The 24,282-nt window shown below is 58.4% G+C and overlaps 1 protein-coding gene across 2 annotated transcripts in view; it reads right to left on the minus strand.

The window, feature by feature from the left end:
* SORCS2 (sortilin related VPS10 domain containing receptor 2) overlaps positions 1–18,828 on the minus strand; it is a 424,965-nt gene extending 406,137 nt beyond the window's left edge. The window contains exon 1 of one of the 2 annotated variants that reach the window (XM_032333741.1): positions 18,240–18,828. In XM_032333741.1, coding sequence (XP_032189632.1) covers positions 18,240–18,716 — 477 coding nt within the window. In that variant the 5' untranslated portion in view covers positions 18,717–18,828. The remainder of the gene's footprint in view (positions 1–18,239) is intronic. The other variant, XM_032333742.1, reaches the window with a different exon arrangement.
* Positions 18,829–24,282: the final 5,454 nt, after the last annotated feature.

A 24,282-nucleotide genomic window follows, 5' to 3' on the forward strand; every position in this document is an offset into this window, starting at 1 on the left:
TTTTCGATGCCCTGATCTCCTATTTCCACCCCAGGCCCTCAGCAGACACAGAGAAAAGAATATGCATTGTGTTGAACAAGGGGACAGCATTTGAAAAGTCTTCCGATCTCTTGAGAGAGGAATTATTTCAGCGGGCCAAAGCCGATATCTATAATTAATATCCATGAAAAATTGAACCCAAGGAGAAGAAAAAAAAAAAAAAAAGAACTTTTTCAGGCTAAAAATCCTCCTGTGATTTCTAGGTAATTAACAGCTTGGCCTCCACCTGAAACTAATTTCCTTTCTGGCTACCGAGGCCATTCTTTGAGGGATGGAAGAGAAGAAAGCTATTAGAATCCATTTATGGAGCGCGGCGAGGAGGTGAGGACGGGCAGAGAGGGAGGCAAGCAGGCCAAGTGCCATTAGGAGCACGGGATCTCCTTGCACGGATTTCCTTTGCGTTTCCTCTGACTTTCTGCTTCAGCCAAGCCCATCGGCTCACAAACCTCCAAAGATGACCATCTGCTTCTGGAGGGGTCCTGCTGACTCCCGGCTGGTCCAGGGGCTGGGCCCGAACCCGCCACTCACGCACGTGTGTATGGGGAAGTCAGGCCCTGGAGAGATGCCCTGGTCTGCTGGCCATCCCTTAGCTAACAGGAGATCCTGTTCACCCTGACCCCAGCTTAGCAGTCCCCTCCACAAAGCCCTCAACCATCAGCATCTGAAAAACACTGAAAACCCACCCAGCCCCCCTCCCGTGAGCCCTGCCTAGGTCCTCAGGCTCCCGTAGGCAGGAACGACCCACCCAAAGAACCTTCCTCATGGCTTCTTTCCCTGAGCCCGACCTAACTGCTGGGTATTTTTCCTTCTCGTTCATTTATGCGCTGTTGTCACAGACACCCACGCACAATTAAAGAAGAAGTCACTTGCGAGCAGAAGCCAAGGGCCACAGACAATGCTGGCGTAGGCGCGCAGACCGCAGCCGTCCACACCACCCTGGGGAGCCGCCTTCCATTTGCACCTGCTCGAGAAGTGTTTGCTGATTTGCTGTCATTTAAAGTTGGCCGAATTTTGCCTCCATATTGATTTAAAACCTTTGTCTTCAGGAAAAGCGTACAGACTCAGCCTCGTGGGATACCCACATAGTTCTACAGACAGAAGGATGGGCGAAGAGGCCCAGCGTCAGGCAAACTGCTTAAATGTGCTTTAAAAATAGCTTTCCTCTCATTTATCTGCAACTCGAGTGTGGACGCTTCTGTTCACCATCCATCCCACAAAGGGTCACTGAGACCCACTCTATCGGAGGGCCACGGCCTGAGCAAGGCTGCGGGGTCCTTGAGGTCCTGAGGCAGAGCACAGTGTCCTGGGAAGGTGATGGAAGGCAGACTATCATGTTCTCCAGTGCCGGCCATGGTGGGGCCAAAGCAGGGGAGGCCCATGGTTAGGAGGCCAGGCTAGGTAAAGATGGCCCATTTGCAAAACCCAGAGACAGATGGGGAAGGGGGACCCAAGAACAGTTGGTCAGAGCACCGTGTAAGGGCCGGGGACGCCGGTGGGAGAGGAAGGCAGTGGCAGCTGATACCAGCCCCAAAAGGTGCCCTTGAACCCTCAAGGGACCTTGCACAGGACTTGGCAGATGGTTTTGAGAATCTGGAGATGGGAGGTTACCCTGGATGTTCAGGATGGGCCCTGTGGGATCACAGGTCCTTACAAGAAGGCAGAGGGAGACGTGACTCAGAAGGCCATGCAATGGAAAGCAGAGCTCCGCACGGGGAGGAAAGGCAGCCCTGGGCCAAGGACAGTCAGAGTCATGGAGGTGTGACCACAGAGCAGAGGCTGGGGAGGGCAAGGAAGGGGCCACCCGCCAAGAAATGCGGGCACCTCCTGAAAATGACAAACACAAGGGATCTGGAGCCTCCAGAAAGAATCTGCCCTGCTGACTCCTTGACCGTAGTAGCCCAGTGACGCTGACCTTGGCCTTCCGAACCCCAGAACCCCAAGAGAATACATCTGTGTTCTCAGCCACCAAGGGTGTGGGAGTTTGTTCCAACAGCCCCAAGAGCCTACACAGAGAGACGTGGCCTCGAGCGGAGGGCCCAGCTGTAGATGCTGGCACCCTGCCTCCCACCCACCGCTGGCCACCAGGTGGGCCTGTCCAGGGCTGGGCAGCGTCCGCTGTGTGGTGCTGCTCCACATTCACGAAGATCGCCCCCCACACCCGCCTTCCAGCGTTTGCCATCAAAGGGAGGCAAAGCTGCCCCCCCGCCCCGCACACACACAACCTGGCCCTACCCCCACTCTCTGAGTCGAACAGACTCACAGCCCAGAAACCCAACCAGCAAAGACAGGCATCCCCACATCCATCAGATGACCCGCCCCGCCTGGGGCGGCATCTTCTCACTGCAACCCCAGCGCACTGCTGACCTCAGCCACTCTCAGCAGAGACCAGACATCCTGGAATGTGCTGTCTCAGCAAGGGGTGAGCCTCCCGTCACTGGAGGGATCCCAAGCCCCTGGAAATGCTGAGACCCTGTGAGTCTGTCCTGGATCTCCTCCCAGCAGCCATCCTGCACATAGTAGGTGCCCATGTGAGTGAGTGAGTGAATGAACGAATGGGCGGGTGAGTGAATCCACAGCCTCCCCAGCCGACAGCTGTCCTCTTGGCAGAGGCGCCGCACGCAGGGCTGGCTTCCTTCTCGGAAGAGCCGAGGAGACATCTGTGACTCACCTTCTCCCGCGGCTCCCGTCAGACACCAACAAAGGCTTGCAGCCAAGTCCCTCACAGAGGGCATCCACTCCCCGAGGGAACGTCACGGCTCGGGGACAGGATGGTCTCGGGGCCGGGACACCCACGCTGTTAGGGGACCCCTCCCCAGGCTGTCTTCAGCCCCCGTCTCCACCCGATGGGGCCACCTCCCGCCCTGCTGCAGCCCTCCTGGGGCCTGTGCTCGGGGCTTGAGGGCCACCCCCCCTGCCCCTCACCCTGCCACCTGTGGCTGCAAAGCTCTGCCCACCAGCCTCGCCCTAGGGAACCCACAGGGCACAGCGGCCAAGAGCAGACCAGCCATCCCGAGGTCAGGTGCAGGGAGGTCCTCTTTCACTCACAAGCTCTGTGGAGGCTGACACAGCCCCAAGCAGAGGCAAGTGACCTGGACGACCTGGTTTGAGGCTTCAACAGACAGTAAACCACCAAAAGCAAGGTGATGGAGGCCATCTTGGCCTCGTCCATGTAAACGGAAGTAGAGATGACACTCTGGAAGGTGGGGGCTTTGGGAGAGGGGAAGGGACGCCATGCAATGGTGCCAGATGCCCTCCCAAGGTGGGAGTATGACCTTCTGCCCACAAAGCCAGTGGAGACCAAGGGTACAGCCCGGCCCCCTTCCAACTCCCCATGTGCTCCCTGTAGGGTGCTCCCCAGAAACGCTCCCGCTTAGCCTCAGTGTACGCAGCTCGAGGGTTGGGCACGGGGTCTGGGCTTGGCGCTCAGAGCATGTCAGCCCACCCAGCAGCACCACCCAGCAGGGATGATGGGTGCAGCTCAGGCGTGTGAGCTCTAGAATCCTGCTGGGGCCTAGCCTCAGCTTCTCACAGACCCCCGACCCGAGTGGGCCATCGGAAGGAGGCGAACACACAGGGAAGCAGAGCCCAGATACAGAGACAGAGACGGAGGGCCTGGGGCCAACCACAGGGCCCCTGGAGCCAGCCACGCCTGAAGTCACTACCCTGGGCTTCCTGTATCTGTGACCTGTGATTCTACTTTTCACTTAAGCGCCTTGGTTTCAGGTTTCTATGACTTGTCATCAAAAACCCTGCTTAGGCGCCTGGGTGGCTCAGTGAGTTAAGCCGCTGCCTTCGGCTCAGGTCATGATCTCAGGGTCCTGGGATCAAGTCCCCTAGTCGGGCTCTCTGCTCAGCAGGGAGCCTGCTTCCCTCTCTCTCTCTGCCTGCCTCTCCATCTACTTGTAATTTCTCTCTGTCAAATTAATAAATAAAATCTTTAAAAAAATAAAATTTAAAAAAAAAAAAACCCTGCTTAACGCACTCCCTTCCTCGCACAGCACTGTAGGAGCTACGGTTAAGCGTGGACATAGGAACAGGCACCCCAAACTCACCTCCCCTTCAGCCTGGGCAGGAAGGTCTAACCAGTCGGCTGGAACACAGTCAGGTGAAACCCCAAGGTGCTGACGGCACAGCCCAGTTGGGGTAGGAAGAGAAGCCGGGAGGGCCAAGGGAGAGGAGGCAGAGACCCGAAAGTTGTCACCCCCCAGCATCCCCTGCACTCTGCCCCATTCTTTGCCCTCTGCCTCCAAGTGGAGGTACAGGGAGACAGGCCTTCCAGGCAGGGGAGCCCTGGAGACTCAGGCCATGGAAGAGGACTTCCCCACGCAGAAGCCTGGGAACATTCTTGACAGAATTATGCAGAAACAGACACCCTTCATTATCTCCTTGCACTGCTCAGAAAAAAATGCCATTCTGCTTTCTTCCAGGTGGAACGGGAATAAAAGGGATTAAGGATTAGCCAACAGCGGCTCAGGCATTCACCCACGCCCCTGCCCCTCCGCCACTGCTTCCTCCTCCATTGCCCAGCGGGTGGGACATGTAGGCACTCGGCAGAATTTCAAGAGGATGCCCATAGACACACGCCTTTAAGAAGGCGCCAGAACAGGGGCGCCTGGGTGGCTCAGCGGGTTAAAGCCTCTGCCTTCGGCTCTGGTCATGATCTCAGGGTCCTGCGATCAAGCCGTATTGGGCGCTCTGCTCAGCGGGGAGCCTGTCCCCGCCCCCCCGCCCCCGCCTGCCTCTCTGCCTACCTGTGATCTCTGTCAAATAAATAAATATAATCTAAAAAAAAAAAAGAAGGCGCCAGAACAAAAAGTAGGAAAGTGGCAGGCCCAGCAGCCACTCCTGGCTCTGCCCGAGGACCCTCCCTTCTAGGCTCTTCCGTGAGTCTATGCCCTGCTACTCCCACCACCTAGATGTCCTGCCTCCCTCCTCTTCCTTTCCCAAGCACCAACTCTGGGAAATGTTCCATAATTTCTCTAGGTGGGGAGGCTCAGGGGCCGGTTTTGCCCCCTGGCAGGAGGACAGGGACCCAGAATATACTGACTAAAGGAAGAACTACAGACTCAAGAAATTTCTCACAGGTGAGTCTGCCGCCCGGACTCAGCCCTGCCATAAACCTTCCCGGTGTCCACCGAGCAGCAGGAACTCCTGGAATCTGTGGGCACCTGTCCCGTGAGCTAGCGGACCACCCCCCACACTCCACATCCCCCAAACACCTTTCTCATGGTAGGTCCAGGAATGACCGATGCAGTCAGCAGGCGGCAGGTCCCCGGGGCCCCATTCCTGGGCACTGGGCTTGGTGACCAGTGTTTACGTGAATTGTATCAACTTGGGCCCAAGATATTATGAAGAGGTGGGCACCGTGTACCCCCATCATGGGGGTTGGGGGGGCTTGCCTGGGAGAGGACAGGTAGTACCAGCAGCCCAGCCACCATCCCCCACACTCCTTCCAGGTCCAGAGCAGGATAGAGCCCCACACAGCATTGCTGCAACCCCGACGGACTTCAGGGAAATGCCACCCCCTCCATCAGGACACCCTCCCTGACCACTGACTCACACAGGCCCTTGCTTCCCCCACTCCAGTTAGAGACCCCACACACACCTGTGTGCTCCTTCATGGCAGCTGCCCACCCACTCCTGCCCTGTGTCCCCAGTTCGTCGTCCGTCCCCTCACAGGGCAGGGATGGCGCCTCATTTGGCCATGTCGGTCCTTCCACCCGGCAGCAGGTAGGGCCCGGAACTCTCCATGCTCGCGGTCGGATGAGCAAATCAACCATTCAAACCCGCTCTCTCCAAGGCCCTGTGAGGGAAGTGCGAATTCAGGCTAAGCCAAGCCCCGTGGGTGTCAATAAAACTGCGGGTCATTGACAAGCGGGGGGGTCACCCTGGCATTCTGCCTTCCTCCCATCACACTGAGAACAAGACCTGCCGAAGTCAGCCTCAGGGGGAGCTTCAGATTCCAGCAAACCCCAGACTGGAAATGGCCCCAAATTCGTGGATTGGTGCCCACGCACCAGCCAGGGGTGGGGCTCAGCCACCACTCTTGGGGGCCGCTGAGCCTGGGGCTTAAGCACCTCCAGATGGCCTCTCTGCTGACCCCACTCTCACTCTCTGGCAGGCTCCCTTCCGGCAGGGGCGGGGGGGGGTCTCTGGCCCGACACCACTGCACCCCAGAGAACCCCCTCCTCCCACCCAGGATGGGCCAGCCAACCCCAGAAGTATGCAGGAAGCCTCGGAGAAGGAGGGCAGTGAGGCCCAGGGTGAGGGACCACATTCCTGAAGGATGGGGCAGTGTGGCAGGGGTGAGGAGGGCCAGCCTGAGCAGCAGGGATGAGGAGGGGCACCCTGGGTAGAAGCCAGTGGCCCAGCAACCAGGCCAGCCCTTTACATAGGCCTTCGGTCCACAAGGTCACTTAATGTCCTTAAGGATGAGAAAGACAAAACCGCGTGAGGTTAGCAGCTGGCCAGGGCCACTCGTAGCCAGGAGGCAGCAGAGCAGAGGGGACAGCCCCGTGGAGGGCCGTGGGTGTGAAGAGGGCCTGAGTGTGGTCAGGGACAGGTAGGAGCTGGTGGGCATGCGGGAGCCCATGGAACATGTGAGGGTCGTGCTGTGTTGGGGGAAAGATGTGGAGGCAGATGGGGCTACCCTCCACGCTGCCCATTCCCAGCCAGGACAGGTGGGCTCACACAGCCGGTCAGCCTCTCAGAGCCCTCTCAGTGCTCCCAAGACCCCAGACCTGGGCATGGTCGCAAGCTCCTCTACGGGACTACAGAGAGGCCAGCAGTGAGCCGAGTGACAGGAGGATTCATCCCCACAAAAATTCTGGGGACCCTGAAGGAGACACAGCAGAGGTCAAGCCCTGCCCCACAGTATTGCTGGCCCAGACGGAGTTGCAGTCTCTTGTCCTTAAAGCGGCCATCTCGAGAGCTGCTCTGGGGCCACGGGCAACTCAGGGACTAACACATGAGGTCTTGTGAGCCATAGGCACGAACAGGTGGGGCCGCTGCCCTGGCTCTGGGGCTGTGGAGGCAGCTGAGCCCGGAGACCAGCGGGCAGTCTCTGATGGCCGGCTCAGAAGGGCGTCCGTTGCTGACCTGCCGAGAACGAAGCCCGGCCCGCAGGGAGGGGGCCCAGGAAATGTGTCCCCAGGAGAGGGAGGAGGAGCGGAGGGCAGAAGATGGGCCCTGCCTCCACCCCTGTGCTGCCAAGGCCCTGCCCAGATGACCATTCCCTGAACTTCTCAGTGGACAGCATGCACTGAGAGGCCATTTGGAAGCCTCCGGAAGGCAGGACTCCCTGCTCCCTGGAGAAATGAGGGCGATCTTCTTCCTTCCCCAACATGACACATGGATGGCCCCCCTCTCCCCCCCACCCCCGAGGAGTGAGGCGGCCACGGGCTGGGCGGACAGATGGGGACAAGGCCACCTCGGAGTCCTGGGCTCGTCCTTCTTGCTTTTTCTGTATCAGAGAGGGCGCTGCTGACTGTCCAGGGCTGGCCTGGTGGAGGGGGGGCAGACAGGAAGCAGAGGGATCTTAGGGAAGGCGGCCCCAACGGTCCCTCCACCCCCGAGGGCCGCAGGTTTTGGATTTCCCTGTGCCGGTCCAGGCCTCTGCTCGCCTGGGACAGAATGTAAAGAAACTGACTTGCTCTTAAGAAGAGAGCATTCCAGGCAATCATTCACGTCAAGCAACTTGTGAAAAGCCAGTCATCAACGAGAAATTCTCTGTACAAGGGGATTCTTGGAGCCCCCAAGTTTCATGAATACCGCTGGGCCAACCGTTCCGGGAAACGTACCCACATCAGACCCCCTGGCTCGGACGGGCACCCCCGCCATCTGCTCAGTGGGTTCCAGCTTTGCCCTCTGACCCCAGCTTCTGCACACACCAGCAATCTCCTCCTGTGCCCTAGGGCAGGCGCAGGTCCCAGCAGTCACTATGGGGACCAGGACACAGGACACCAGCTGGTGTGTGCTCCCCTGGGCTCTGTGTGCAGCATGTCAGTGGGGGAAAGGGGGCACAGAAAGGGGGTGCTGCCAGCACCCCAGCCTCCAAAGACGACACCTTGAAGGGGACACACAACATAGGAGAGTGACATGGAACAAGGCCACTCCTCCGGGGAGCCGGCCCAAGGGACTGTTCAGTGCGGGGCTGCTGGCAGCCAGATGGACGGGCCGCAGGTACCAGAGAAGGATACTCAGGCCACCAGGAGCTGGTGCTCCCACTGCTCCAGAGTCAGTGCTCCTGCCGCTCCAAAGCTGGTGCTCCCACCGCCCCAGAGCCATGTCCTGGGCCAGCTTTGCTGGAGACAGCACCCTAGCCCACCCAGTCTTGGTCCAAAAGCTGAGTGTAGCCATCTCCCAGACATTTTGTCTTACATCCATGAAATGAGACTGGAACGGGGGATGCTATTTAAAGCCCCTAATTCCAGAGCAGGTGCCTTCTCACCAGAGTGCCCTGGCTCCTGACCAAAGGGCAAAGGCAGGAGACCTGGTGGCACCAGGGCCTGACCACACAGCCACTGCCATGAGTCAGAAGCTTCTGGACAGCTTTCCTCTCGGCCTCGTCTCGGACAGGAAAGAGACCTCTCCAGGTCTCTGGGAAGCCAACATGACTGTCTGCTCAGGGGTGAGGAGTAGTTAATGCTTCAAAGAGTAGGCATCTGAACAGGGGGCCTCAGCCCTGTCACTCCCCAAAGGGGAGTGGGCTGGGCCTCTGGGCTCTGGCACCCTATAGGACTGACAGTCACTCCTCTTCTACTCAAAGGCTTACTGAGCATCTACTAGGTGCCAGGCACTGGGGGAGAACAGAGAACAAGCAGACAAGAGCCCAGAGGCTGGAGCCTGGGGGACACAGTACACAGGGAGCAGGGAAGAGGAATCATTCCCACAGGGTCTGTCTCTCCCCTCTCTTTCCATGGGCCATGGCCTCGCATCACTGTTACTCCTACACACATACGAGCCTCTGCCTTCTGCTGGCTCCTTTACTATGTTGGTAAAGAAATTCAATTCAGTATTTCACTAACTACATTGCCACAGAACTGATTTCCTTTGAATGCTGTAGATTTTCTTTTATGCTCATTATTAAAACAACATCCTGACAAAGTTCCATGGGCTCCTCCAGACTCAGAGTAGGGCCGTCCATGGCACAGAAAGTGCTAAGAACCCCCCGAACCAGGTCGCCGGAGCCAGGAAGCCCCTCAGTGGGCGTCAGGGGGTAGCCCACGGTGCCTGACAGCGAGCGAGGCACACAGCAGCCCCCTCAAAGCACAGAAACAGAGCTGCTGCAGTTATCAATCCCCAGAAGCCCCATCCCACGGTCCAAGGATAAATCAGAAAATGAACTTGGATGGGGTTAAGCAGGATTGATAGGAATAAATTGAGAAAAACATGAGATTTTTTATTGAGTGCTTTATTTTTACGGAGGGAAAATTGAATTATTTCACAGGCCAATGAGGCAGTCAATAGGGAAAAGCTCCTAAATGCAGGGAGGAAGTGGAACAAGCTTGAACTTGAAATGCACACCACCAGCCTTCAGGACCGCATCGCCCCAGCCAGCTTCCTCCTCCCCCTCCTTGGCCGGGCAGCGGACCAGCCAGCCTCCTTCTGACTTTGCAACACAGACAGAGCTGGTTTTCCCGGGCTCTGAGCAACAGCCCCTCCCTTGGGTCGTGCTGGCAGAATCCAGGATTATTGGAAGAACGCAGAAACAAAAGCCGCTCCCACGCACAGTCTCGCCACCAGGCCCTCTCTAGACGCGGGACCGCCTCTAACACGGTCAACAGTTCTCTTCCAGAAACGCAGGCGGTGGGCTTCTTGGGGGATTGCAGTCATGCAACTAATGGGCAGGCCGGCAAAACTCAAGGCAGACACAAGAGCAATTTCTGCTCCAGTTAAGACCTCGGGCTCGACCACAAAACCAACCCGGGATTCCCACATGACTCAGCAGGCCCATTTCTGGGTATACACCCACAAGAAGTGGACTCGAGGACTCGATCACCTACCTATATGCCCAGGATCACCGCAGCGTGATTCACAACAGCTAGAAGATAGGAACATCCCCCAGTGCTCCCTGGATGGACAGACAGACGGACGGATGAAGATGTGGTCCACCCAGACAACAGACTATTATTCAGCCTTAAGAAAGGATAGACAGGGGCGCCTGGGTGGCTCAGTGGGTTAAGCCGCTGCCTTCGGCTCGGGTCATGATCTCAGGGTCCTGGGATCGAGTCCCACATCGGGCTCTCTGCTTGGCAGGGAGCCTGCTTCCTCCTCTCTCTCTCTCTCTGCCTGCCTCTCTGCCTACTTGTGATCTCTCTCTGTCAAATAAATAAAATCTTTAAAAAAAAAAAAAAAAAAAGAAAGAAAGGATAGACATTCTGACACCTGCTACCGCCTAGATGAACCTGGAGGATATTATGCTCCTGAAATAAGTCAGTCACAAAAAGACAACGTATGTATGTATGTTTCCACTTAGGTGAGGTCTGCCAGAGGAATCAAGTTCATAGAGACAGAAAGCAGAACAGAGGGAGGGCACCAGGGGCTGGGGGCAGGGAACACGGGGGGCTAGTGTTTCATGGGGACACAGTTTCCATTTGAGAAAAACGAGTGAGCTCTGGAGGCGGAGGGCACTGGTGGCTTAAAGTCCCTGAACCAGACACCTACCCCTGGTAATGATGAAAACTTTTACGATACTTTCATTTAGAATTACAAAATAATAATCAAGAAAATATATCTCTTGCACTAAAACTAAAAACAAAACAAAACAAAACAAAAAAAACCACTCAGGCTTAAGAGGAAAAGAATTAGATGTCAGTTTGGACCCTTACTAGCTGTGTGGCTTCAGGCAAGCCCCCCTCATCCCTGTGTGGCCGTGAACTTGACTTCTCTTGTCTGGAAAGTGGGTATGATAATCATGTCAACTTTGCAGGGCTAGCGGAGGGAAGGCAGGTGAGGCACCCGGCATAGCAATGAGCCCATCAGTGGAGCCCGGGATTATTAACTTCATTATTACTCATCAGGAGCCCTATGTAAATGACAAGCAATTGTTTTTATACTTTGATTCGAACCGAATTTATCTCCGAGCATCGGGAAATGGCGCCGTGCGAGGGATGTGTGCCCTGTTGAAGTCAAGATGAGCTCCGCGCTGCAAAGAAATTACCTGCTTTTGCAAAAAAATTACCGAGGAAGGAGAATGGTGTTATTTTAAGATCTTCAAGGTGGTCTGAGAAGAAACTAATTAAAAGATTGTAACATTCTGTGCAAACACAGTCACTGACTGCTACAGAAATGCAGAATGGAGAGGAACTTTTCTATCTCCAAAGAGCATCCGAGGTTTCCTTTTTCCTTCAGTCCTCCTGTGAGAGCCCACACGTTCAAGGATCCCTATTAATTTTTGAAGACGACAAACGGAACGGAGTCGGGATGAAGAGGATGAGCATGAGACACGTTGTGTGAAGGGTCCCCGAGCCACAGGGCTCAAGTTAAAAAGATGTCACTGCTGCCCTCAGTGGGTGTGTGCCCACCACCCGCTCCCCGGGAGGCTGAAAACAAGCCTCAGTTTCCCACAGAAGCCGGAGCAGGTCAGGGCGCACGTGCACCTGCCGGGTACCAGCGAGCACAGGGCCCCCACCGTCCACCACTCGTGGACCTGCTGACCTGGGGCCCTGAGGGTCATGGCTCTAGGAAAACTTGGGGCTCGAGCGAGCAGATCATACTTAGGGGGACCCCCATCCTGGGCACGTTTCACGTTTATAAGGCATTTCCTCTACGTGCAGAAGCCCAGCTCCGGCCCAGTGTGAGGCTTTCACGGGATTGCTGCAGCAAAATAGCAGGCTATGAACAGACCAGGTGCTTGCCTTCGAGCCTCTAAACGCTGCAGATGGAGGCCTGGGGGTCCCGGGTTTCCCTGCCTCTGGGGCTTCCAATCCTGGGGACAGTGGCCGGGAACAGCGGCGGTGGCCTGGCATCTCGGCTCGTCGGCACCCCTGTTCCACGAAGCACTCACATACACTGGGCTTTAGGAGGGGTGAGGATGAAACAGGTCATTTGTAAGATTCTATAAATAACTCTGTCTTTGGAGGCAAAAGGATAGATACCTCAAACACAAAGCAAGGCCAAGTTCCCCCTCAGGGTCTCTCTCAACTGAGAAAGGCACAGGGGCTTGGCCTCCTCCCGGAGTATTTTCCAACCGCTCCAACACCGTACCCCTGCTCCGGGGCCTGAGCCTGCCTCCGACAGATAATAATAAAATCAGAATTAAACATAAAGGCAACCCTCCAGAAGGCCCTTGCATTGGGCCACACTCCGCTCCGAAGGGGCCGGCAGAAGGATGGAGTTAATTTATGACCTCTTTAAAACACTCTCAGGAACTCTCATGCAACTACAGATTAAATAGCCACTTTATTAAAGTAAAAGTAGATTTGTGCAACGTGTTCAGGAACTTTATTAATGGGGCCGTCTCTCTGCCTTCAAGCCCGGCTTCTTGACTGACGGATGTCCTTTCCCTGTCCTAGTGTTTGGGGCTTTGCAGGCCCCCCGTGCCTCGCCTTGGGCCTTCATGCTCTGCTTCCCAGTCTGCTTCTCGCCCCAGGTGGCCACTGGTCACCACTGATGTGCCACACAGCCACAGCTCAGCCTCCCATGGGCCAGATGTCTCCCTCCAGTTCAGTCCCTAACCTCAGACTGCCGGGAGGCCTGCACGGCGGTGGGCTGGAATTCCAAAATAAGGCACGTAGCATTCAGCGGGCTTGAACGTGAGACCCTGCACCCTGGAGCTACCCAGCTCTCCTCTAAGAAACCGCGGCATCAGACACAGGCCACAAGTCAGCTCTATCACTGGATTTGGACCTGTTCATTCGAGAACCTACAAGTGCTTGAGGAGAAGGCCTTTACTGTGTCGTGAAGCAGCAGGGCCCTGGGAAAGAGAGAGGCCTGCAGAGCGAGGGGCTGCCACAGCCCATCCATCCTCATCTGGAAAGCTCTCTCACACCCCCTTGCCTCCCCCGCCCCTCCAGGGTCCAGCCCAAGTCTCAGTCTCCCAGGAGCCTCGCCTCCGAGCCTCTGTCCAGAAGCCTCCCCTCCAGCCCCCGTTGCTACCCACACAGCCCCCTCCCACCCCGGGTGCTCAGATGGGACCCAACATAGCTTCCTACAAGCTCGCTGTAGGCCAGGCCCAGGTCGGAGCACAAGGACCACTTCCTTCAGGTGCCAAGCAGGCGCAAAGCGAGGCTTCCCAGCCAGGCTCCAAGATGGCAAGACCCAGCTGAGTCAGTTTGCCCAAGATCTCCGAGCCAGGAAGGATGAGGCCGGGGAACCCCAGGCCAGCATGCGCTGAGGATCACATGTCCGTCACCACCACCGTCTCTGTGACCAATCCCACCAGTTCCCTGTCATACACAGAAAAGCACATGGTCACCTGAGAGGTTCCCCTCCATGGTGTGGAGGGGACCCTGTGGCAGGAACTGGGATCACTCCACAGCTTCAGCCTCCCCGGGCACCATCCCCAGTAACCTGCTGGTTTTCTCAGGGGTCCAGTGCCTTGCCTGGAGCCCAGCGATGATGGCAGGGAGCCTAAGCCCTATTTCTGCTTGACCCCCCTGAGGTCGGAGGTCCACAGGAAGAATAAAGCACATATAACGGAATCAACTCTTTGGGGACATCGAAAGGGGATTTTCAAGTCATTTTTGCACAACCTAGCTGTTCCAATTAGCCCACAATCATTTTGGCCTTTCTAAATAAAAGCTTTTAACCTTCAAACCAAATAAAACAAAACAAAGCCACCACTTCATCCAGCCCACATGGGCTCTCCAGCCTCACATTAGGTTCCCTGAGGAGCTGACTTCAACCTGTTTTTCCCAAACTTCTTCCCTCTGATCCATCTCTATACACAATGCATCCACGGTCTTTACACAACAGGTACACACCTTTAAATTTCCACGTCTCAGAGCTTGTCCATGCTGTTCCTCCCCATTGAGTGATCCTCTCCATCTCCCATACACCTCCCCTAATCTTTCCTTAGGCCCACTCTGATACCACCTCCTCCAGGCAGCCTCCCCTGATTTCCCCACCAGGGAAGATGGCACTTGCCCCTCGTACCCTACCTTTGGTGTCCCTCCCTTCTCTCCTGCCAGACCACCCTGAGATCTACCACATTACACTCCATGAACAAAAGGGTGAGAGAGACCCCTTCCCCGCTGCTGTGGGCTGATTTGGGGCCCCTTCCACAAACTTCATTCAACCCCCTCTAACTGGGACTGTATTTCGGAGGGTCTTTAAAAACGTTCAAATTAAGTGAACATGAGGCCAGTCAGGTGATCCTGATCCAATCTGACGGGGGTCCTCAGAAGAAGAGGAGATCGAGACAGGACACACACAGAGGACGACCACGTGAGGGAACCAACCTCAGACTCCCAGCCTCCAGGCCCAGGGGGAAACACGCTTCTGTCATTGAAGCCACCCGGTCTGGGCTGCCTGAGTGTGCCCGAGCACACTAATGGACCTGCCCTCCCGGAACGTGACATCTGGCAAGTTGTCATGACCCAATTCACACCCTCTATCTGGAGCTTTGGCTCCCTGGGTCTAAAAGAGACACAAATATCCGGATCCTAGAGACCCCAGAGCAGAGAATGTGGATCACCAGCTCAGAATTACCTCTATACACAGCTCCCATGTCCCATGGACATCCCAAGCCCTGTGGGCACAGCATGGTGCAAATGTGCAAATGGGGGAGGGGGTGAGGATGGGGACAGTGGGGGACAGGGAGAGGTGCTCATCTACTGATGCGGGGACAACACTGAACCAACCAGGTCGAGTCACAGCAAGCTCACGTTCAAGTGCCGCGAAGGCACCAAAGCTAGCTTAAGTGCCACACCCTGCGACAGCCAAATAGTACATAGAAGCAGCAGCTCTAGAGAAGCGAAACCTGGAGCCTCGGGGCAAAGCCCCTCCTGGATCCCTCAAAGGCAACGCCCAGTGGTCCCGATGAAACGTTCATTTAGCTCATTTAACCGTTCGTTTCTACGGCTCCACAGACGGAAAGACAGTGTTTGAACTTCCAGGCAAGCCGGCTTCCCCATCTCCATGGGAGCGGGAAGAATCAGGCCGTGGGAAGGAAAAGACACACAGGTTCCCAGTGCTCAGCGACAAGGGCTTGTCTCCTGCAATCCCGTGACTCCTCGCAGACGCTCGAAAACACTATCAGAAAGTCTATCCCTCTCAGCAAACGTTTTTTTTTTTTTTAATTTTTGAAAACACCTGCTGCGGTAAAGCGAACACTTCCTCTGCTGCTGGGGGCCACATCTGCAAAGAATAGTTTCCGGGGTCTCCCTACCCAGACACACAGAGCGAAATAAAATTTGTGAAAGGCTCTGCTCTGCAAATCGGCCTCAAGTTTGTTTCTTCCCTGTTGTAGCCAATCGTGCCTTCAAGTGCAGGCAAAACCAAGTGCAGAATGCCTTGGTTAATATCTCGGGCCCCGTGGCTGCCCGCTGAGAACAGAGGGAGCAAAGCACATTTCTAAGACCTTCTTCGCGTGCCCAGAAAACAATGCCACCTGTGCACTGAACAAGTAACAATTAGAAACACATTTTCATGTAAGCACTTGGTTCCGCTTTCCCTTTCCATATGAGCCTTCCCCAGGCAAGATGAAATTCTTAATGTACCACCTGATCCCTGGGCCAGAAGGTGACCTGCTTTTCCAGAGAGAATGCAGTTGGCCTCAACATCCCATTCCAGAGGATGGGTGAGCGGGAGAAGGGAAGCAGAAGTGAGAAGGTGCTGGAGCCAAATGCCTGGGTCAACATTTCCATGCAGCTTGCCTTCTCTTTGCTGCTCCAACAACACTCCCTGATGGGAATAAGGTACTTCTGGCTTCTGCCTCCTAAGTGTGTGCTAAGTGCCAGGCTGGGCCTGGCTTTTTACATGCTATCCCTGCCCTCCCCTTTGCGGCGGGGGGGGGGGGGGGGGGTGGGTGCAGGGCGAGGGGGGCAGCGGAGAGATCCAGCCTTTAACATACCTCTCCTGTTCTGGACCTCTTGCCCCTCCCCCACCAAAGAGAAGCCAGATCCCCTCCCCTCCCAAGCCCCCTTCTCCAGCAGCCAGGATACAAGCCACCTAGTTACAAAGCAGTCACACACCTGAGCCTGAGTCCCCAGGGAGCAAAATCAGGAAGGCTCCTCTGATGCTCCCCACCCCCACCCAAGAACTCCAGCCCCACGGGCCCAACCCCTCCTCACTCCCTCCCAAGGAAGGTGCACAGCCCTCTGGCTCTGTACTCATGCTGGGGTGGGTGCTGGGAGCCAGTGAGTCCTGAAGGTGCCGGTCCCACCCCTGACCACCTCCCTCTTCCTTTTGCCACCCCCACCTCCCCGCCTCACCCAGGAAGGGAAAATGACCCAGGGATTGGGTCAGCAGCTGATTCATCCCTTCAGCCAGTGGGGTGGGGGGCTTAATTGAGACAGTGGGGCTCTAGGGGATGACCTGAAATGCTCATGTGTTCCGGGAAATGTTGGGTTCCTAGTTACCTTTAGGTCCCTAAGTCAGAGCTTACAGCACAAAGGCCGGGGATTGGGGGGGGGGGGGGGTTGTCCACCAGGATGGGGAGTGATCAAGAGCTGGGGTCCCCCCTGGCTCTCAGGGACCATCTCCTAGGGCTCTTCAAGGGAGGGGGAAGCCTGCTACCTCCGGACAGGCACCATTCCCCCAACCCCCACTCCACCTGGCTCCCTGAGCGCCCCCTGCTGGCCTCCTGGACATCAACTCAACAGCCCCCCACCCTCCACCCAAGGCTTCTAGTCTGACTGCAGGTGGCAGAAATGACCCGGTGGGGGACCGGCAGGGCCCTGGGCTCTGGACCAATCAGGTGCAGCCAGTGCTGCCCCCTGGATGCGCTGCCCCAGGATTCGGCTGGAGAAGCCATAGGGTGGTCCAATATGGTCAACCCCCACCCCTCCCTTCTCTGGCAGAATCCGCCCCGCCCCCACCCGCATCAGACCAGCAGGGCCAGAGAAAGGTAAAAGCTCCTGGAGCCCATGTTACACCCCTTTCCTGGGTAAGGAAGCTCAAAGATGCCCATCCCTCCACTCCCAAAGCATGCAGGGGTGCTGGCCCCATGCTGCCTCCTCGGAACTTTGCCCAAGAAAAGAACCGCGGGGGTGGGGGTCAGCCTCTGGAGAGACCTAAGTCAACACCGATGGCGGGGAGTAAGCGGAGGGAGTAAGCGGAGAGTCCCATCTCTACTCCCCACACAACAGCCCCCCCCCATAACAGCTGCCACCTCCCTGCTCTCTTTCCAAACTGGGGATAACCCACCAGGGCTGCTGGGAGACGACCCATGCCTGACCATTGGTCATCTGCCCTAGGCAAAAAGGAGGCTGAGGCAGCTCCCCAGGGAAGAATATGAGGGCCAACCTCCAAGAACCACAAAAAAAAAAAAAAAAAGGAACGGACCGGTATCCAGAGGGATAGGAACCACAGCGCAGCGCTGGAGGAAGGAGGCACCCAGGACCCTAATAGATGTGGCCAGGGGTGGGGGAGCTCAACTTCCAGAGTACAGGGGAAGGTGGAGGGAGGGCGGGGAGTTTGCGGCCGCCGGCTGCGAGCGCGGCGTGGCGCCCAACTCCGTGGGTACGCAGTCCCTGCGCTTCCAGGTGCAGCCCCGGGTCGCACTAGGGGAATCCGGACAGGGGGTCCCAGAATCCCACGCCGAGCGGACCACGGAATTCCTGGAGCTCGTGGAGCAAGCTCCAGGGTAGACCACTAGCAGGGTCCCGGGCAGACCTGGGTGGAGAGGTTCCCGCAGTCAAAAACCCAGAACACAACGCTGAGCGGACCGGGTGGAGTCTGAGAGCGGTCCGGGCGCAACAACGAGTTGGGGCGGTCCTAAAGGACCGGGAGGGACCCTAGGTGACCAGGGTTCCGAAGCCTCGGGAGACACCCCCACCCCATAACCTGGGATCGGGAGGCCACTGGGGGCGCCTCCGAGGTGGCTCGGGGTCCCAGAACCCTGTGAGGTAGGGTCTTCACATATCTGGGGACCTCTCCCCCAAGAAACCCTTGGCCAGAGTCCGGTAGGGGCGCCGCCGAGGTGACTCGCGTCCCCAAGTCGCCGAGAACGCCCAGGGTGACCGCGGGGCGGTCCGGAAGTGGGGGCTCGAGGGGTCCGGGGCAGGGGCCGCGGGGGGCGCGCGGAGGTCACTTACGCTGCTGTTCTCGCCCGTCCAGTGCACCATCGCCTGGTTGTGCGTTGCGTCCCCCTTGAGCACGAACGACGTGCTGATGAGCGAGACCTGCGCCCGCGAAGCCGCTCCGGCCCCGGGAGCCGCCCGCGCCCAGCGCCCCTGGCCCGCGGCGGGGGCGCCGTCCTCGCCGGGACCTGGAGCGGGACCGAGCCCCGGGGCGCCGGGCTCCGCGCCGCGCGCTTGCCGGTCCTCGTCGCCGCCAGGCAGCGCGCGCCCCGCGGGCGGGCTCGCCGGTACCCGGGTCAGCAGCGCGCGGGGACCCAGGCGCCCGGGCTCGGGGGAGCGCCCCGCCGCCTCGCAGGCGGCCAGCAGCAGCAGCAGCAGCAGGAGCGGCCGCGAGCGCGGCGAGCGCGGCGGCGGCGGCGGCGCCCCCGGGCTCGGGGCTCGAGCGGCGGGGCCGGGGCCCTTCGGGGAGCGCGGGGGGCCCCGGGGCGCCATGGTCGCCGAGGGGCGGCGGCGGGGCGGGCGCGGGCGACGGAGACCGCGGCCGGGCGAGCGGGAGGGCGCTGGGGAGCGCGAGCGAGAGCGCAGAGAAAGGAGCCGGCGAGGGGAGGGAGCGGGCGGGAGGAGGGGACTCGCCGCTCCGCCGCCGCCCGCGCAGCCTAGGGCGCACCGCCACCTGCCGGCCGGCCCCGCGCCCGCCGAGCGAGCGCCCACCGGCTCAGGGCCTGAACCCAGGTCCCAGGGAGCGCCAAGCCCGAGAGAGCCCTCTCCTCCTTTCCTCCCTTCCCCCTTCCTCCCCTGCTCCTGCCCTCCTCTCTGCCCTCATCCCTTCCTCCCTCCCTTTCCTCCTGTACTCACTGAGCACCTACTGGTGCCATGCACCGTTCCAGGCCCTGGGGGCACAGGGGTGAACCACTGCCAGGTGCCAGGCCCTGGATGACAGCCCGGGGAGACCCGCACCCCAGCGAACACCTTTAGGGACGAGAGAATTCCAGAGAGCCCGAACTAACACAGTGTGGAAGTGGGGAGGTGTTCTCTGGCAGGGGCCTCCGAAGATTGAGCGGGCAGTGTAGACAGCACCTAGGGGCCTCTCTAGGCATTGCAAAGGCCCTGAGACTGCCCCTGGCCCAACCAGGCAGTCTTTGAACATGAGGGTAGGCACCTGGGTGCAGAAGCATTTAGAGGGGTGTGGGGACAAGGACCCATCCAGGGCACAGCCGGGCAGACCACAGAGAGCCAGAGCCCAGGAAGCCGCCACGGGAGGTCATGGGCTACTTTAGGCAGATTTCAATAGAACTTTGTTGTGCTCCACATAGGCCTTAGGGAAAATAGGAGGATGGGAGTGGGAACTTCACTGAGGCCAGACCAGCTTCGCATCCTGGGCCAGGCTGGGGGGTGGGGGGCAGGGGGCCAGCCTGTCTCCATCCTTCCCCCAAGACCTCTACATCTGGTAAAAATCAGGAGGCCCTGTGCTACACCTGCCTCCCAGCTGGGTATCTTCACTCCAGAGAGAAAGAACCACGAATGAGGCAGAGGAGCAAAGCATCAAACATTTGGGAAGGGTGGAGACTGTGGGTTCCCTCTGGCCCCCAAGAGCAGAAGCGCCCAGTGTCCTGTGTGCTGGTACTGGCTCACCACCCCCCCACCCCAGGCTCAGCCGGAAGTCATATCCAATTACAGAGAGCGTCCCCAGGGCCATGGCTGTCTGTGCCCAGCCTCAAGAGGCGGGATGTGATGTGACCCCTGGAATGTGCCCTGGCCCTCCCACTTCGTGGTGTCAATTCCCAACCTGTCAGACTCGAAATTTCCAGCTTAGGCCCGGGGTACAGAAGGGATGCAGAAGCCATCAGCTGTGGGAACCCATGTTCTGGCCCAGGGAGCAGAAAGGAGCAGAACCCAGTCAGTGCAGTGCTGAGGGAGGCAAGCCTGGGAGCCGGGTAACAGGAGCCCAGAAAGAAGCTTCAAACAAGGCACAGGGCAGACCGTGCCCTGGCGGGGAAAGCAGGGCCGGCTGTCCGGAAAGGGCCGGGTCGTGTCCCACCTTTGACCTGGTGCCCCATCAGGCATTCCCCACACCCCGGTCCCCACCGCCCCTCCCCAACCACACAGGCTCAGAGCTCTCTCCCATTTGTTCGCTTGTTTTAATAAAAGGGAGCCCCTAAGCATTGTCCCCAAGATAAACTGTGACAAGTGACTGAGCACCTACTCTGTTCTGGACACTATCCCTGGGGCCCGGGGCAGAGGGCGGGGGCGGGGGGGAGTCCCCGCTCCCGGGGTAGGAGGAGACGTTGCAGGTTATTGTAGGTAATTCTCACGACCAGGCTGTGGGGTGCATGTGATGGTCCCCTTTCCACAGTTGAGGAACTAGACTCCACCAGGCGGTAGCTGCCCGAGTTCCCCAGGCCAGAGCCGGTCAGAGACCAGATTCCAGCCCGGGTTTTCTGGCCCCTCGATGGCGTCCTTCCCACCGCCCCATGTGGTTACCTGTGGTCAGGGCACTGGGCTCACAGGCTCACTGCCCCTCAGAGGCTCAGACGGAGCCTCTCCACCATGGGCACGACCAGCCACTGTCGCAGGCTCACACGGAGGCCCACTTTGTTTGTGACTTGGTGAAGGTCCACGACCGCGTGGAAGGGGAGTCCAGACCTGGAAGGTGGGTGGAGTGGCGGATGCCTCACCGGGCTTCTTCCAGAACAGTCCGCTGGCTGCTTCTGCCCAGATAAGGCTGCAGGGCTTGTCGAAGGGCAGGACTGATCCGGCCCTTCTCTGAATCCAAAGCTCAGAGACGTGGGGACTCCCTGAGGTCACCAGGCTGTCGAACATTGCCGCGCGGGGACACGGTGACGAAGGAAATGGGTAAGATCCCCCCCGGGGGCCGGTGCAGAGCTCCCTTCCTTGTGCAGAGAGGTCCCAAGGAAGGCTCATTTCAGACAGGACTGAGGACCCAGGAGAAAATCGGATGGTCACCAGGGGGAGGAGTCACAAAGGGCATAACTTTGAGCCCAGAAGGAGAAGCAGCGGAAGAGGAGGAGAGTGGGAAATGCGGTCCCAGAGGCCCTTGGAGCAGGAGAGCCACAGTCAAGTCCACGAGGGTGCGGGTGCTCGGGGGAGGCCGGCAGCGGGCCTGATTTGTATTCACAGGCTGGTGCAAAGTCGCTGGAAGGTTTTAAGTGGGGGAGTGAGACCAGCGACATTTTGGAGCTGTGTCTCCGGCCACGGTGAGGACCAGTGCAGGAAGCCACTTAGGAGGCTCCTGTCCAGGTGGAGAGAGGCCGTAGGGGCTGGGCCCAGGCAGGCAGTGAGGGACTTGGGGAGGATGACGGAAGGAAGCCCACTCCAGCAACCTGCTGGGCCTGTGCTCACCTTCACTGGTGACCGAGTCAGGAAAGCAGGGGACTTGGGTGCAGAAAGGAAAGAGAACAGGGGGCAGCCAGGGGCATGCTGCTGTAGAGAAGCGTGGGGAGACCACGGGGCAGCATTTGGGTGCCCCCCGGGGCAGAAGGGGGTGTGAAAGCTGGCAGAGGCCCCGTGTGTGCAGACACTGGGTCCGGCATCCGTGCTCCGGTGGTATGGGGTATCAAACGCGCTCCGGGTTTGTAAAGCCTGGTTGCTCACGACGGGAACATCCTAAGACGGGGAAAGCAGCCCCAGCCACCTCCCTCACTGCCTCCTCCTTCCAGGCTCCAGGGGGGGCACGGAGCTCCAGACCCCCATCACGCCTGGCCCCTGCTTGTGGGGGGCCCCCAGTGGGATGGGGGAGACCCACGGTAGGCCACACCGTCCGGGAAGAAAGAGTGGCTCGGCCCCCTATGTGGGGCTGAGGGAAGAAGGCTGCTCAGAGGGGGATACCCTTCAACTGATCCTTTAGGAAGCAGTCACAAAAATAATCAGAATTAGGACTTGAGCCTACTCTGGGCCCAGGATTGTTCCAGAAGGACCTCACTGAACCTCACATCGATCTAGCATACATCTATGTAGCACTTACACAGGGAGGCCACAGGTTTCCCCACTTTGAGGAGGAAGGTGAAGGCACACAGGGGTTCAGTAATTTCTCCGGCGGATTCAAAGGGACGCATCCTCATGTGCCAGCTAGGGTGTCCTGTGGGAGACCTGTCCCCTCTCTGTATCTGTCATCACCCCGCCAGCACTGCCCGGACTCGGTGGTTCTCTGCAGGTCATCCCCAGACCACAGCATCAGCTTTAAAGGGAACTAGTTAGAAATGCGTGACTCCTGGAACCCACCCCAGACCCGCCGAACCAGAAACAAAGATGGGGGCCCCGGGGTCTGTGTTCTAAGGAGCCCCATGGTGGTTCCGACGCGTCCACAGGTTTGAGAGCCATTGTGCTAACCTGGCGGTTCTAGGCCTGGGCTCTGTCTGAGAACCACGTGGGAGAACTTTAGAAAAATGCCAGTGACTCCTGACCTCTGTGTCTAGGGCCCACTATCCAGCCCTCGCTAAACTCACTGGGAGTTCTGCGAGCGGCCAGAGCGTGCCATGGACCCCGTGGGGCTCCTTATGAGCATCCATGAATGACCAGATGCCAAGCGCCCGGCACATGGTTGGACCCAGGAAACGGAGCTTTCCCTGAGAGGTGAGTGGGGGCCCCCGTTGAACCCCAGCCCAAACCTTTTAGCTTCAAGATGCAGCCTGGGTTCCTCACCCCGCAGCAATGTCCCCCACCCAAAAAGGAGAAGTGCTTCTCCTCTCCAACTGTTAATCCGACCACTTACTCATTAAAAGTCTCAGGCTTTTTGAAATCAGCAAAGGTCTCTAGTGATAATATTTTAATGTGTCTTGATACATGTGACAAAGCTCAGCTTGGTCAAGGACTCCATGAGCAATGCTCTTGGGGATGCTGGGGGCGCCAGCAGGAGGGAGACTGAGGGAAAAGGCTGTTGGGGGGCCAGACTCCACAGCAGGGAGCCTCTCCCCTGTGCTGTGCCCTTGGCCTGGCCTCCAGCAAAACTAAGAAATTTGCACCTGCTTAGTGGGGGGTGGGGAAACAGCCAGTGGGGGGTGGGGTGCTGCCAGATGTAGGAGAGCTGCCAGGTGAGGACAGTAAGGTACAGGCGTGGGGGGGCTGGGGAAGCTGCCAGGTTAGGAAGGGGGGGCTGTGGGGAGAGCTGTGGGGGTGCAGCCAGATGTTGGGGGAAAGCCACCAGGGGCAGGGGCCAAGGGTAAACTGCAGGGTTGGGGAGCTGCCGGGTAGGGGTGGTAAGGAAGCTGCCAGGTGTAGGGTGGGGAGCTGTGAATGCCTTCCAGCAAATGACAAGGGGTTGGAGGGGACAGCTTGAGGGAGAAAGATCGTTATCCGGTTGTCATGGGGAAGGTGCCAAGTTGGTGGGGAGGTTGCTCAGGACATGCATTCAGGCCAGGGGCAGAAGTGTGACCCGGAGGCCAGAGAGAAATGTGTCTAGATGGAGAAGGAAGAAAAGGCCCCCCAGGGAGACGGTGGTCTGGCTGCTCTGATCCGTAGAGGGAGGGAGACGGGGTGGAAGGCGGTGGCCCCTCTGGGGATGAGACACTCTAAGGGGAGGTGGGGTGTGGTCACTTCTTGGTGGGGGCAGGGATTCCTCTGGCCTGCAACCCTGTAGCCACGGGCCAGCCCAGCCTGCATGTATGAGAGGCCCACCGAGCTGGAGGCTGGCTCCAGGGAGGGACAGGGATGGCAGCCGCTGCCTCCAGTCGCAGACCTCGCAGGGCTGATGCAGTGTGACAGGCTCTTGTCCCCCTTCCTTTCACCGGGTGTCCATGGAGCCCCATCACATGCCAACTTGAGGCTCCAGCTCTGCCCCAGTGACTTTGCAAAGTGCGGGCCCCCAAGCTGACCGGGGGATGGGCTTCATCATTATGTCCTTTTCCCGGAAGAAGAAATGGAGGCACAGCACGAAAAGGCAAAGAGGCTCGCAAGGGTTCCGTCCACAGCAATGGGAGGGATAAGCGGGGGGCACCCTCCTCTCAGCCTCGCCTTCCGCGTGCATCAATCTTTCCCCAACCCTGGGAGGCTGGGACGGGGCTGGGCTCATTATCATCTCCACTGACATCCACTGAGACCAGGG

This window comes from Mustela erminea, chromosome 2 (assembly GCF_009829155.1).
Source record: "Mustela erminea isolate mMusErm1 chromosome 2, mMusErm1.Pri, whole genome shotgun sequence".
Classification (NCBI taxonomy): Eukaryota; Metazoa; Chordata; class Mammalia; order Carnivora; family Mustelidae; genus Mustela; species Mustela erminea.